This window comes from Xiphophorus couchianus, chromosome 5 (genome assembly GCF_001444195.1).
Source record: "Xiphophorus couchianus chromosome 5, X_couchianus-1.0, whole genome shotgun sequence".
Classification (NCBI taxonomy): Eukaryota; Metazoa; Chordata; class Actinopteri; order Cyprinodontiformes; family Poeciliidae; genus Xiphophorus; species Xiphophorus couchianus.
The window spans coordinates 24,846,209-24,860,232 of NC_040232.1; the positions used below are offsets into that span (position 1 = coordinate 24,846,209).

Below are 14,024 nucleotides of genomic sequence, written 5' to 3' on the forward strand. Positions count from 1 at the left end.
ATTTTTGCAGGTGTTGTCCGAAGCCCCAGGCACGCGCAGTCCAAGTGTGTCGACGTCAGCATGAGAAAACGTGTTGAGTGCCGGGCGCCCGCGTCTGTCGAGGTGAGGCTGACAGTGACAGCAGATTGCATGGTGAAGAAGACAATTTTAACCTCCACTGCTGGTAAGGCAGCAACTCCAGCAGCACCTTATTACTCTCATCCCAGTGTGTCACAGATTGTTGGGGGGTGGGCAGAGGAGGGAGGGAAGAATTCATTAAGTGAGATTAAATCACGTCAAAACGCCTCAGCAGCGTCTCCTCCAGCTAGACGCCCTCCTTCCCCTCCCCCCTATTTTTTTAAAAAAAAAAATAGACAAAACACATTTCAGGAGGGATTTGCCGTTTTCGTTGGTGGCCGCGTGACAACCGGTCCCGATGTTCCAGCTGCGTGACAGGCACGTCACCGCGCGCGGGGAGCCGAGAGGACACGCGGGGCGATGCTTTTCGACGTTGCCCTTTTCGTGATTCCACACCCACCTCCTCTTCACCAGCTCGCGACATGTTCCGAAGCAGTGCTGCTTTGCACCCGTCACGGCCGGGAACAGGCCACGATGGGCGGGATGCGGCTCGGCGGGATGCGCAGTGACAGCCCGGACAAAAAAAAAACACAACAGTATGACAACAGTTTCAAAATAGGAAACATAAAATCTGTCTTGATCTCTCTTTAGCAAGCACTGTTCCACACAAAGATGGAATGTGAAAAATAAAGGAGTCCTGCAGACTGTACAGTTCATGAATGAGATTTATTTTTGATACAATGTGTTTTATACTCATTCCCAAACATTATTGAAGCTACAGAATTCCAATTTGTCTTACTTTCAGTCCCAGGAGGTGGGAGGATCTTTCACACCCAAAGCACCATGAGTTTTTGTACTGTCTCTCTTTTATACAAATACACATACAGTACTTTGTACTGTTTCTGCCGACGGAAAACTCTATACTGTACATAAATAAAACGCACACGTCCCTGTTTAAATTACTCTGCAAATATTTTATCCTCATCACACACACGTTTGTTAATATGAAGGCAGAGGCACTGAATTCATCCTTTCTTCTTTAAACTCGAGGTTGTGACCCGATAGTCTGATCGCTCTTTATACATTTGTGGCAAAATGATTGGCGAGCAAACGAGAACAAAAAATATATATATATTCTGATGCCAAAATTAGGCAACACATTCATTTGTCCCCCAAACCGGCCTTCATTGATTTCTTTAAATTGATATGAAGAATGTTTAATTTTTGCTCCCATCGCCGTGACGACATGGAGGAAGATGACATCTGCTGCTCTGTAAAACACATCATTTATCCTTGTGTGCTTTTAGTCACAGCAAGTTCCACGCCCGATGCAAAACGTGTCTTTGGCAAACCCGATCACAGAAAGTCTGGTATTTGTACATTCCCATGAAATACAAAGCAAACGGGCTTACAGAGAAACTGCTGGTAAAAGATGCTACGTGTCGCAGTTGTCATCAGTATTCGCCGACAGCTGTTTGTAGTGGTAAACGGGCGAAACTGTTGATGAAAATATAATTAGTTTTTAGTAATGTTAGCGGGTTTCTCATTATTACCAACGCAAGAGCAACTTGCATCGATATGTTTCTGTCTCCTAATGCATTGTTTTGTCTTTGCTGTGCAGCAGAAAGAAAAAAAAAAATAGATGTGAAGAGATATCAAGAAATGAGAGGAGTCGTCAGACTTTAGACTCGACCAATCGGTAATCAGGTGGCGATATGCGACAAGCAATAGCGTCACACCCGAGTGTTGCCAGGTCGCACTAATTAAAAACAACCTTCAGAATAGAAGTTGTTTCAGAGGGAAGAAGACTTAACTTTTTTATTTATTTCTCTTAGTTTTTTTTTTGTCTTATTTGTTTCCCCGCTGATGAAACGCATAATGACTCAAGGTGAGGTTTTTCTTCGCAAGGCGGGACAAACGCAGCCACACACATACTTTTAATCAACTTTTTGAAGCAACATAAATCATATTTTAAAATAAATATGAGGTAAAATTGCTGATTAATTTGTTTTGAATTTTTCAAAGCATAAACTGAAGACTATTAGCTTAACAAAAATGATTTTTTTAAACCATTTTGCCAGCATTACTGAATGACAAACAAAATTGGACCCTGTGTTCTTACAACTGCTCTTTAATAAATGCCGTAATAATAACCCACAGTGACCTTGACATTTGTAGCGCAGCAGCTAATCTCACACCAGACGATGGCGCCACAAAAACAGTCGGTGATTCTCCTCTCGCAAGTGCATGATGGGATGCAAGCGATGGCAACGTTAAAGGAGCTGCAGACAAACAGAATTTGGAAGAGCAACTTGGCAATATTGTCGTGTAACCAGCATAAACATGGAGACAATATAGACGAAATATATTGATATATTTACTGTAACTGCCCAAACTGATAGTCATAGCACCTTTCAGCTACATTCATTTGTCTTTCACTCATTCATTCTGACACACAATGTATTGACATCAACAAGTCAGTGCAGACTGCGGTTAGGCATGCATTGATTCTGCTAGTTGCTAGTCCGTTGCGGTAGCAAACTCCGTCATGCGTTTTATACCTTCTGCAAGGTACTCAGACTGAGACTCATTAGAAATACTAACCAGCTCCAGGTCTTTCTCCGAAGCGCGCTCTCAGAAGACGAGAGTTTGAATTCGGGATCTGAAATTAAATTCTAGGTAAAATCCAGATGATGTCGACATTTACTTTTTCTCTTTTCCCTTGCATATCCTTTGTGTTTGAAAATGTCAGTTGCTTCCCTTTTTTTTTTCTTCTTCTCTTCCTGTATTCGAACTGCATGAGGAGCTTATGAGGAGTATTGAGTCATTTTTTTTTTTTTTAAATACCAAAAATAGACCAAAAGAAGTTGAGCGATGCGGGGGATCACAGCATTTCCTCGTAGAAGAGCAGGTACGCCTGAGAGCTGAGAACTCTGGACTCGGGTACAGTCTGAACGGTGGTGTCGCTGACGTACACCCACTGGCCCTGGGAGCTGCCGCCGGCCTCCTTCGCACCTGAAAACATGGGAAGCATCAGCATCGTTTTGATTTAAAGTCAATAAAAAAAGTATTCATATTTAGTATGCTTTTGATTTTTGTGTTCCACTGAAATGTTTCAGATCAATAAACTGCAAATTTAAATGACGATTATATTTCTTAAAGGTAATCAGATCCATCCTGCGCTGCAAAAACACAAAATCTTACCAAGGATTTTTGTCTAGTTTCTAGTGGAAATATCTTACTACACTTAAAATAAGACAAAACTAGCTTACAAGTGATTTTTTTTTTTTACAAAGATAAGTGTAATAAGTGAAAAAAACATTTTTTAACCCATTAAATAATTATTGACTTAAAACAAGCTCATATCTTGCAAAAAAGTTAACTGTTAGTTTTACCCAAAAAAAAGAGGCAGAGTGTAAATATTACAGTGATTCATCCTTGGCCTTGAGCATTGTTTTAAAGTTTGCGGATGCCACCTCGGCTCTGTTTGAGTTTCCAGCCTCCGATAGTTTGACCTGGCACACGAGGCACAATTTAAATGCCAGTTTCCCGGCACTTCAGAATGTGGCGCTCGCACTAACGGCATCGTTTTAAAATTGGAAGAAAAGCAGCCGGAGCGGAGAGAAGAACAAACTGTGACAGACGAGCTTTTATTAGCAGCTCTTATCGCTGACCCAAAAAGACATCGCGTTATTCTAAGGACGCTTGCTTCCTTCGGGTTTCCGTGACCTTTCCCAATACGCGCAGTTTTCTTTGAGCGAAAAAGGAAAAAAAAAAAAATTAATAAAAAAGATGCCACTTTCACTAGGTTTCCACAGAACAATGCCAGATTGTAAAGAAGCTGACCCCTGACCTGACAGGTTCTTGTGGCGCTGCTCCGTTCTCCTCTGAGGGGCTCGCACTTTGACGTAGGCGGTGTAGTGGCCGCCCCGCATTGAGCCGCTGTGTTCCACGATCCCGTACAGGCTGTAGAGGACGCGCTCGCTGGCAGCCAGGTTCTGGAAACCATGCAGGAACAGAAAGAAAGAAAGAAAGACACAAAAACTGAGCAAAAGTCTAGATTAAAATCTGAGCAAAGACATTAGACTTACAGATGTAGACTCGAGACTAATTGGCAACGAAATGTCAGATTCTTGTGCCGCTAGAGATTGGAAAAATGTCATGTTAATTTATTAAAGGAATGTTTATATGGTTGAAACCTAACCAGAAATTGTACATAAACATAAAGATACCATACAGTGAGTGATTTTGTTGTCACCAACAAATTCACTCTGGCAATACTAAGAGAGTGTTAAGGCCGTACTATGAGAGCATAAAAAAATTGCGAGAAGTCATACAATTACAAGAATAAAGTTATAAAATTATGAGAATAAAGTCATAATATTTTGACTTTATTCTCATACGAGTGTATTTTTGTAATATTACGGCTTTATTCTCATAATTATTATTGCTTGGTAGATTTAAACAAGTACAAAGTAATTGACGTTTCCCTAATTAAAGGCGAGTAATAAGTGAATTTTTGAGCTATGGAAATATGATGTTACCTTGCAGGACGCAGAGCAGAAGGGAGCCAGATCCAGGATGAGAGGAAAGTCGACATGACGATTCACCTTCCTGAGGTTCATCCCTGCCTTTACACAGACACACACACACACGCACACACACACGGAATTTAGCTATATGTACCACATTTCAGCACTAATGGGCGTTGCTGAACAGGAGGCGTCCTACCTGGTGGAAGCGTTTCAGATGCAGCGTGATGACAGGAGGCAGCAAGGATATTAGCATCTGTTTCCTGGCACTGGTGTAAATCTTCTCCATCTTCTTATCTGTGGAATAATCATTGAGTGTTAGAAGATCCAGAAATTAAATGTAAAACGTACATGGAGGTTGAAATCTTCCTCTGACACTGCAGTGATTATAATCCTGTTTCAGAGCGGAATCTCACAATTCAGGGCTGTAGACCACCGGATTAACCATCCTACTGACAATATCACAGATCTACTCTTAGTTCACTGCAAAAACAAGAAAATCTTACCAACTTTATAGTGCACATATCTCAGCACAGGTGAAATGAGACAAAACTAACTCATAAGTAACTTTTCAGCAAGATGTGAGAGCTTATTTTAAGTAAGTAATTCCTTAACGTTGATGGAAAAATACTTGTCCACTGGCAGATTTTTTAAAGACATGGGACAAATGTCTTGTTATAAGTAAAATAATTTACCAATGAAACTACAATGTTTTCATTAATATTAAGGAATTATTGACTTAAAACAAGCTCCTATATCTTGCTGAAAAGTTACTTTTGAGTTAGTTTTCTCATTTCATGTGTATTAAGATATTCTCTCTAGAAACTAGACCAAAAATACTTGGTGAGATTTTGTATTTTTACACCAACAACAGAGGAAATCTACATTGGCAGAATTCCTTTAAAGTATGTTCTGGTCATAAAGCGTAACTTCGACTGGTTTTATTGCTAAAAATCACGGATTTATATTTTTTTTAGTCACAGGAGCCGTTCTTCCACTCACTCGCCAGATAAGTCAAGAAAGAGGAGGGACCTATTGCTAAAACAATACATTTTACCAATGAATTTGGGTCTAGGTTCTAGAGAAAATATCCTAATACACTTGAAATTAGACAAAACTAAGATATTTGTACTATAAACTAGTCCAAAAATACTTGGTAAGATTTTTTGTTTTTGCTGAGATATGAACATAGATCTACTCGTGCGTGCTGGGTGTTGGGTCCCACCTGCGGCGGCGCTCTTGCGCAGCTGCTTCTGCCTGCGCTCGGTGCAGTTCTCACAGAGCAGCTTGTTGTTGCCCATCAGCAGCTCCACCGACGTGAACTGGTGCAGGCAGGACTGGATGGAGCACTCTTTGGAGGTAGGAGTGTAACTGTGGGACAGGGCCTGGAACGCCCCCTGGTGGTGGTAGTGGTGGAGCTGGTCTCGGCTCTGGACGTCCACCAGCTCTTCAGGGGCACAGTGACCCGACGCGGGCGTGTCCCCCGGAGAAGAAGAGAAGCCCAGGTTGACTTTAGAAACCGCGGTGACCAGCTGCTCCACGGCGCCGCCCTGCTTAGCGGAAGCCGATGATGACACGGGGCAGGAGGACGAGACAGGCGTGGGGGACGGGGTGAGGGTGGAGGTGGACGACGGGGTGGAGGCGTGGCTGTGACCGGAGGCGCCGCCACGCGGTGCCCACTCGCTCTCGGACGCCTCGCTGTCGGCGTCGTTGCTGCTGTCCTGGGCGCCAGAATCTCTCTCGCTGCCGTCCGACAGGCTGCCCGCCGCCGTCATCTTGCACACGGAGACGCCGCGCGCCGAGCCGCCGGCGATCGCCTCCTCTTCGGCCCGCTCAGCACAGCAGGCCGCTCCCTTCTCCTCCACGGAGCTGGACGGTCGTCTGATGAGTTGTTTCTGGAGGAGGAGTAACAAAAAGTGGGTTAGGTCCTTTCACAAGTTTGGCCATTTTATAAAAATGAGCAGCTGAGACAGTTAATCATTCAACTCTAGTGCTGAGCTTCTGAAACAGGAGAACAGCTTTATGTTTAGGATTTGTGCACAAATGAACTGGAACCATCAATCACGCAGAACTGTGAGCTTCATCTCACTTTTAATAGAGACTTTAACAACAACAACAAAAAAACATCTGAAATGTATGCTAATCACAATTATAAATGTTTCTGAAACATGATGTGATTCTCAGGATATTTGTTTTTATAGAGAAGGACGCGGGACCAATAAAAACGTATGAGATTTTTCCAAAGGTGAAAGTAACTACAGTACCTCTTAGCTTTTATTACTTGTGGACACTCCATACTTTATAGATTCTAGCAATCTCAGACCTAAGCAAGCAAGCTAAGCTAGTAAGTTGAGTAAGTAAAGTAAAGTAAGTAAGTTAACTAAGTTGAGAAAGTAAAATATGCAAGTTAAGTAAGTAAAATACGTAAAGTAAAATGAAAAACATCTGAATGTAAACTAAAAAAAGATACTCAATAATTGTGACTTAGTGTTGAAGGTAATGCATTTAAATTAGATTTCCTGACAGGAAGCAGTTTGCGTTGGCAGCCTCACCGGTCCGCTGAGCTTCCTGGAGTTCTTGTTGACAGAGTGCGCTGCTGAAAGAACCTGCTCACTGTGGGCTGCATGGCTGTCCTGCTCCCGGCTGCCCTTCCCCAGGCGACCCGGGTTGGACGGTTTTGATATCTGAGGAGACGGAGGAAGGGTTCAAAAAATATATATAATAAAATTTAGGAAAAACAGCCAATATTACATGAAAAGCAAGTACAAGAGCGACTTTTGATTCCACCAAACAGCTGGCGTTGAACATGAATCAAAATGACTCACCCTCTCCTCTATGATTGGTAGAGAGATGTCTATGAAGGCTTCCTTTACTGTTGAGATCTGGAAAAGAAATGACACAAAAGCTCAATATGTGGACATGAAAACATGTCCGCGTGTTTATTAAGCTCTTTATTCAGAAAATGTCCACAAAAATAATAGAAGAAAACAGATAAACATTTCATGAAATAAGAAAAACGTTAGTTTAACAGATGATCTCACATTCCTCTGATACATGGTCAATGTGGGCAAATCACCTCAAACCATGACACTTCCACTGCCGTGCTTCACAGTTGGAACGAGGTTATTTATTTTTAGAGTCATATGTTCAAAGTGTATCATCTAGAAGGCCTGGTTTTTGTCAAGTCTCTTTACTTTAGCCTGGCTTTGTGTTTTTATTACAAAAATAAAAGATGTGCAGTCTCTTTTTGGACAACTTCAAAAATGGTGGCCACTTTTATATTAACAAGAACTAGGATTTCTGGCTGTTTAAAAATATCCTCAACTTCTACACCAGTTTCTGTACTGTAGAATTGATTATTCGATTTATTTTTAAGGTTATTTTGCTGTTTTTATTGATTGTTATAACATATCCATGGTTCAAATAGGTATAAAAAAAAACAACCTTCAAACTACTGAGTAGTGCTGCTGTAATGATTTTTATATAATGTAATATGCTTTATTTAAATGTCTGATTTTATCCATTTCAAGTACAAATACATGTAGACGTCTCTAAATCTTTTTATAGGTTTTCCTTAAAAATTTCTGACTTTAATGCTTGACTTTTTTCAGTGTTACAAAAATTGTTTCTAAATATGAGTACCGTATTTTCCAGACTATAAGTTGCTCCGGAATAAGAGTCACGTTGATCAAGAAATGTGAGAAGAAAAAAAGAGCAAAACGTACACAAGTCACGGGAGCAGCTAAATAACGACAAAAAGTGTGACTTATAGTCTGGAAAATACGGCATGTTCAAATATTTCAGCAAAACATGCAGGTTTTCATTTTTCCATATCAGCGTAGCTCCACTTGGGCTCAAACTTCCGCTGCAGAGTTTGCACCCATTTAAGTGAAGAAACTGCAGCTTCCTTTGCCCTTTTTTCTCTCTCTTTCCCTCCGGCTGCACACCTGGCGCTCTCTTCTTGCAGCATCCTTTTTTTATTTTACATGGTGGCATTCGTTCTCTTAAACAGCCACAGCTCTTACAGTAAGTGCCTGGTGTAAACAGTTGGTGTTGGAGCTGGTCCTTGAAGTGCTTTTTGTTTCATTTTTTTTTCCCCCCATCAATGCCTCCTGTTTTTTTTTTCCTTTGACTTTTTATTCTATTATATCATCGACATTTGTTCCGTGCATGACTAACTTAGAAACGCTTAATAGCTGCCACACCTTGTAAAGAAGATGATTCCTTTTTTTATAAAGCTGTCTTGTCTTCGGGTCAAAAAAACCCCAACAAATATCCGCCACAAATGAGGCTAATGAGGAATGCTTTTGCAGCTGGAAATCTAATAGCCCTCCTTAGCAACCACTTAAAACTAAACAATAAAGAGGAGGAAAATGTTCACGACAAATTAAATAGCTGCTTCTGTCCTACATGGTGGCTGAATCCAGCACAACACGTGAAACTATGCTGCTTCATCGGCCATTTGTTGTTCTTCTTTTTTTTTTGTCCCTGCCACATGCACTTACATGCTCGCACTCTTCACACATTATCGTGTTGGTAAGCTCGCCTACGAAGATCCGGTCAACAAAGGTCATCTTCACACCTTCTTTTCCATATGCTGATGAAAAAAGAAACATTTTTTATGTTTCCCAGCGTTTGTATTGCTAATAAAATGCTTTAGCTTAGCACAGGTCAGTGTTCAGACACATAATAATTGAAACCTGCTTTAAAGAAGAAAGGGACAATTTACAAAATTAAGATGGGTTACAAAAACATCAGAAAGTAAGACAAAAAAAACAGTGGAACAGTGTTTGCGCATCTTTTTTTTAAAATCTATCTTCTGACTTGACTTGTGACTGCATTTTTATTTACCACCACCAGGTGGAACTATTGGTCTTGGACATCTTTGTAGTGCTGTTTGTTCAACCTTTGACTTGGCGTTTGGTCTCCTCATCAGCTGTCTTCTCTGTTGGATTGTTGAATGCCTTTAAAATGGCCGCTTTCACTCTCTGCAAGCAAAAGAAAAACACAAACAGTGACAGTTAAACTTTAAAATGCTGTTCAGAAATATAAACAAAGTGCAAAACTAAACATCCTTTTTCATCTGTGATGATATGTGGGCGGTTGGGGTTAAAGTATTTATTATTATTATACAAATTAGTGAGATATCAGAATCTAGCCTGCAGCTGAGTTTGACAGGTATACCTATTATAGGCATCATTAGTGTAAAATAATTATTGTGCTTGTCTACAACTGTTACCATGTAAATCGCATAATGAACTGTGTGTGTGTAGGTTTTAGGTAGGGCCCCTCTCATTGAAGGTGACATGGTCAGTGAGTGTGTTGGTGAGAGAGCTGTGAAGAGGCACAGCCACTGTAAAGCACCAATCAATAGATAATTGGCCGAGGTCTATGTCTGAGTCATGACCAATCAGCCCCACTGACCCCCATTGTCCCGGGACCCAAGCACCAAACTGGCTATTTAGGTCAAAAAGCCCCTGCTAATCCCACCAAAGTCAAACCAGGCTGTGGCTCGCCCACTAATTAATTACCAGTAACCCCCTTCCCTGCGATTCCTTTCCCTCCCAAAAATAAAAGGGTGCACTGTCCCGGAGACGATAGGAGGGGAGGAGTGGGGGTCGTCGGACTGGTACATGGAAGCTAACGCGAAGATGGAGGCGAAGAAGCACCGGAAGAGAGAAATATTCCCCTTCTTGGTTAATTGCCGATAATTGCTTGGGCCAGAATTAGCATATTCAGATCGCAGATCCTAATGGGCGATCAACACAAACACTTGGGCTACTTGAAGCTCTGTGACCTCCTAGTGGGAAATGCACCGGTCTCTTCCTGACCCCGCAGTCAAGGAAAGCACGGGTCGTTCCGTCGTTTGAGTTGCGGTTTTATTTCATTTTTTTCTTCGATTATTAAGACGGATTAATTTCAAACAGTGGTTAAAATTTGCTGTTGGCACACAAAAGCGACCAAATCCACTTTGATTGCTTTCTATTATCCACTCGGTCATTAGGAAGGAAACTGGGATAATGTGTGCGTTCAATTAAAAATATTCCACAATTTGGGGTTTACAATGCCACTGTATCTTTGCTGTAAAAATGAGTTTCTGAGTGGATGAATAGAGGTGCCCCCCCACACCCTCCTTTTCTGCTTCCTTGATTGGATTGGCGGTGATTGTGTGTGTGTGTGTGCGTGTGTATGTGTGTGTGTGTGTGTGTGTGTGCTGGAGGGGGCTCTGGGTGACCCTCGAGCACAATGGAACGGCCCTGGAGCTCATTCAGCAGCTGTGGGTTTCCCAAGATAACACAATGATGCCGGTAGTGCCACTTGCAAGCCCCCTAAGTGGCACAACTGTTGGCGTTCACAAGTTTGAATGGGAGCAGAGGGAGCCCAGCCTGTGGCTCCTCCTGGGCCTGAGGCTGACTACTAAATACACCCGCTAACTTTTCCTCCTTGGTTCACGTAGGCACTGGTGGGCCCCTTCCAAAGAGATGCTGTGGGGTCTCCTAATTGCCCTGTGGAGGGGTTGAGGGAAGGTGGGGGACCTCCGTGTTTGCCAAAAAATAACAAAAACACATCGGGATTTCTGCAGGTTTCACCAACTCAGATTTAAGGTTTTTAAAAACAATTATGAATAAAATTTAAGACTTGTATCATGACAGAAATGTACAAAAGAAAACAGTAATGGTAGCGTCAAGCTTTTTTTGCACAGAATGAATGTTGGGGTTGGCAACAGAAGTGAGCCAATGGCAAAGACAAACGTCATCCTGCCAACTAGCAATAAATTTACATTACCTATTACAGATGCAAAACGTTAGCTAGCAAGCTATGAAGGGTATGTTAGCAGTTGGTTAGCGATAGCCTCATCCACCTCGAGTCAAAACATAATGAAAATGTCTGCATGCGACTCAAACATTTGTCTGATGGAAAAGTTTCATGAAAAAAATACAAAATAATCCTGCCACCACAAAATTTAAGACCTCTGATTAGAGTGTTTAAGGCCAACTTACATTTTTCTAATAAATTGAAGGTATTTTAACCCTCCCGCGATCTTACAAGACAAAGATGTTAAGAGACAGGGGTCACAGTGTAACCCACAAGCTTCTTACACTGTGCGCAGACCAGGGGGGTTGCACTGACCCCACATGCATTTTATAAGCTTTTTTTGTGTGGTTTCGGGAACTGACGGTCTGACGGGACACCACCCCCTGACTCCCCGCTGTCCGACCGTGACATTTACCAGGCCCATCCTGAGCATCACGCTAATATCGCGGGAGGATTATTAATGCCTTACATTCAGATACATGAATTTATCTAAAAGTAAGTGAGTAAGTAAGAAAGAATCGATTAATTAGATTAATAAATTCTTGAAATAATTATCACTAATTTAGTAATCAATCGTTACAGGCTAAAAGAAGAGCCAAAAGAGCATCTCTGAAAGAGCATCTCTTATTAAGCACCTTTTCTTAACCAATTATTAATTGGTTAATCCTAAATAATGAACAGATCAACCCTACATTGTTGATGTTACGTCAAGCATAAAGGGCTGAGCTTTTCACATTGATGTTAGAAATATTTATTTTGGGTGTAGATGCACCCTTTGCTGCAAATTATTAAGCATCCAATAAAGGAAAGGTGCAGTTGCATTTTAGGCACTACACCATGAAAATGTTCATTTTCCTATTTATGTGTTATTGTCATTTTTCATGCATTTCTACTATTGTAAGGTCAAACTAAAAAAATCTGCAGAACAAGACCATTTATTATTCAATTAATCATCAAAAATAACCGACAGTTGCCATCCTAAAACCTTACCAGACCTTGAATGAACTTAGCAAAAGACTCCTTGTAAAATGGATTCTGAATTCACAAATTGTAAACTTACTTTAGTTTCTTCTACTCTTATGGAGTCCAGCAAGTAGTGCAGAAGTTCCTGGCTGTCTTGTTGTTGGTAGCCCTTGAAGCGTGGAGCTCTGCAACAGAACGAAACTCTGAGATCAGACAAAATAATAATAATAATAAGAAGAAGAAGAAGAAGAAGAAGAAGAAGAGGAGAGAAACAGAAAGTCTGGAAAAGAGATTTTTTTTAAAAACAGTACGGTGAACAGACAGTGTTGGGAGTGAATATTCAACATTTTACAAAACAAAGATACTGGCAGACAACACAACAAACATTGAGTACTTTCAATGATGTCAAAAAGAACTCCCTCACACAATGAGCCGAGAAACAAAAGAAACATGAACAAAAGATGAATCTACAATTGGGTTTAGTGAAGGCCTTTTCACACCTTTTCATTGTTGGATGATATCCTGGCTGGAAGCAGCTCAGTTTACTCACACAATGCATGTGTGTTAGGCGAAGACATGACAGACTAGCAGGCAAATAAACTTTGATGACGGCTGCATTGTTGAGTACGGAACGAACTGGCACAGATCTGAACATAAAAATGCAAATATTGAACATGTTTATGCAGCCAAGGCAAAAAGAAACTGCACTCCTCTTTCTACAGCTCTACATTATTATACAGTTTTAAAGCTTTATGTATATGAACGTTATCATTATCATTTCCAAAAACACAAACCAGACTCCAGACAATATTTTGAAAGGAAACTGGTGCTGCTCTTTTTGCCGCCTGCCTTTTTTACATTTCGATTTTCTCCAGGTGCAAAATGCAACTCCTTCTGATGCAGGACATTTTATGAAGGTCAGGGGAACGTTTCATGCCTGGCTTGACAACCTGCGGTTTCCAGTGATTCTCTCTTCTTTCTTCATTGTCTACTTGAAGGAAATGTTTTTTTATTAATCTAATACATAATATCTACCGGCAATAAGTCATTTAGAGTTGTTTTTTTACCATATCAGGGTATAATTTGTCATATTTCACAAGTCAGGAGTCAAAACAATGATCAGAATAGAAACAGGATTTAATACAAAGTTTTCAGAAAATAATATGCAAATACTTTAAGTGACACGTGAGATTTGAGCTTTTTCTATATAACCATTTGCCACCGTATTTTTTGAAAATACTGAGCTGTTATTCTCCTGGCAACTCTCCCAAACAAGCAACATCTTGGCACAGAGAGGAACGTTAACATTTAATATACAAAAAGGCTATTAGAGTGTGAGATGTGTTGTAGATATGAGGTGTTTGTAATTTATCTGAGATTGGTTGGAGCATTTACTATTAAGATTTTCTAGTTAAATGTCTTCTAATTTAATAATTATTCTCACTACGGAATAAAATGCAAGTTGCTTGAAAATGGCCGCATTACTCTTCTGAGATTGACTGGCAGCCACAATTGCTTCTCGAATGATACTGTTGACGTCTCTCCAATTGTTCCCCAAATTAGACCAGATCATTTCCTTTACTGTATTTAACATAATTATTGGGGTTTTACAGATTTGCTACCACACATTTAATAACACATTTAATTTTGTGAATT

At 40.8% G+C, this 14,024-nt stretch overlaps 1 protein-coding gene across 5 annotated transcripts in view; it reads right to left on the minus strand.

Moving 5' to 3' along the window:
* Positions 1 to 764: 764 nt before the first annotated feature.
* Positions 765 to 14,024, minus strand: part of usp45 (ubiquitin specific peptidase 45) — a 38,758-nt gene continuing 25,498 nt past the window's right edge. For 2 of the 5 annotated variants that reach the window (XM_028017412.1, XM_028017413.1), the window contains exons 9-18: positions 12,466 to 12,553; positions 9,496 to 9,577; positions 9,095 to 9,186; positions 7,415 to 7,471; positions 7,142 to 7,273; positions 5,815 to 6,484; positions 4,789 to 4,886; positions 4,602 to 4,688; positions 3,911 to 4,055; positions 765 to 3,072 (exon numbers count right to left, since the gene is read on the minus strand). In XM_028017412.1, coding sequence (XP_027873213.1) covers positions 2,942 to 3,072; positions 3,911 to 4,055; positions 4,602 to 4,688; positions 4,789 to 4,886; positions 5,815 to 6,484; positions 7,142 to 7,273; positions 7,415 to 7,471; positions 9,095 to 9,186; positions 9,496 to 9,577; positions 12,466 to 12,553 — 1,582 coding nt within the window. In that variant the 3' untranslated portion in view covers positions 765 to 2,941. Of the gene's footprint in view, positions 3,073 to 3,910; positions 4,056 to 4,601; positions 4,689 to 4,788; positions 4,887 to 5,814; positions 6,485 to 7,141; positions 7,274 to 7,414; positions 7,472 to 9,094; positions 9,187 to 9,440; positions 9,578 to 12,465; positions 12,554 to 14,024 lie in introns of those variants that run through there. The other 3 variants (XR_003595498.1, XR_003595499.1, XR_003595500.1) reach the window with 3 other exon arrangements.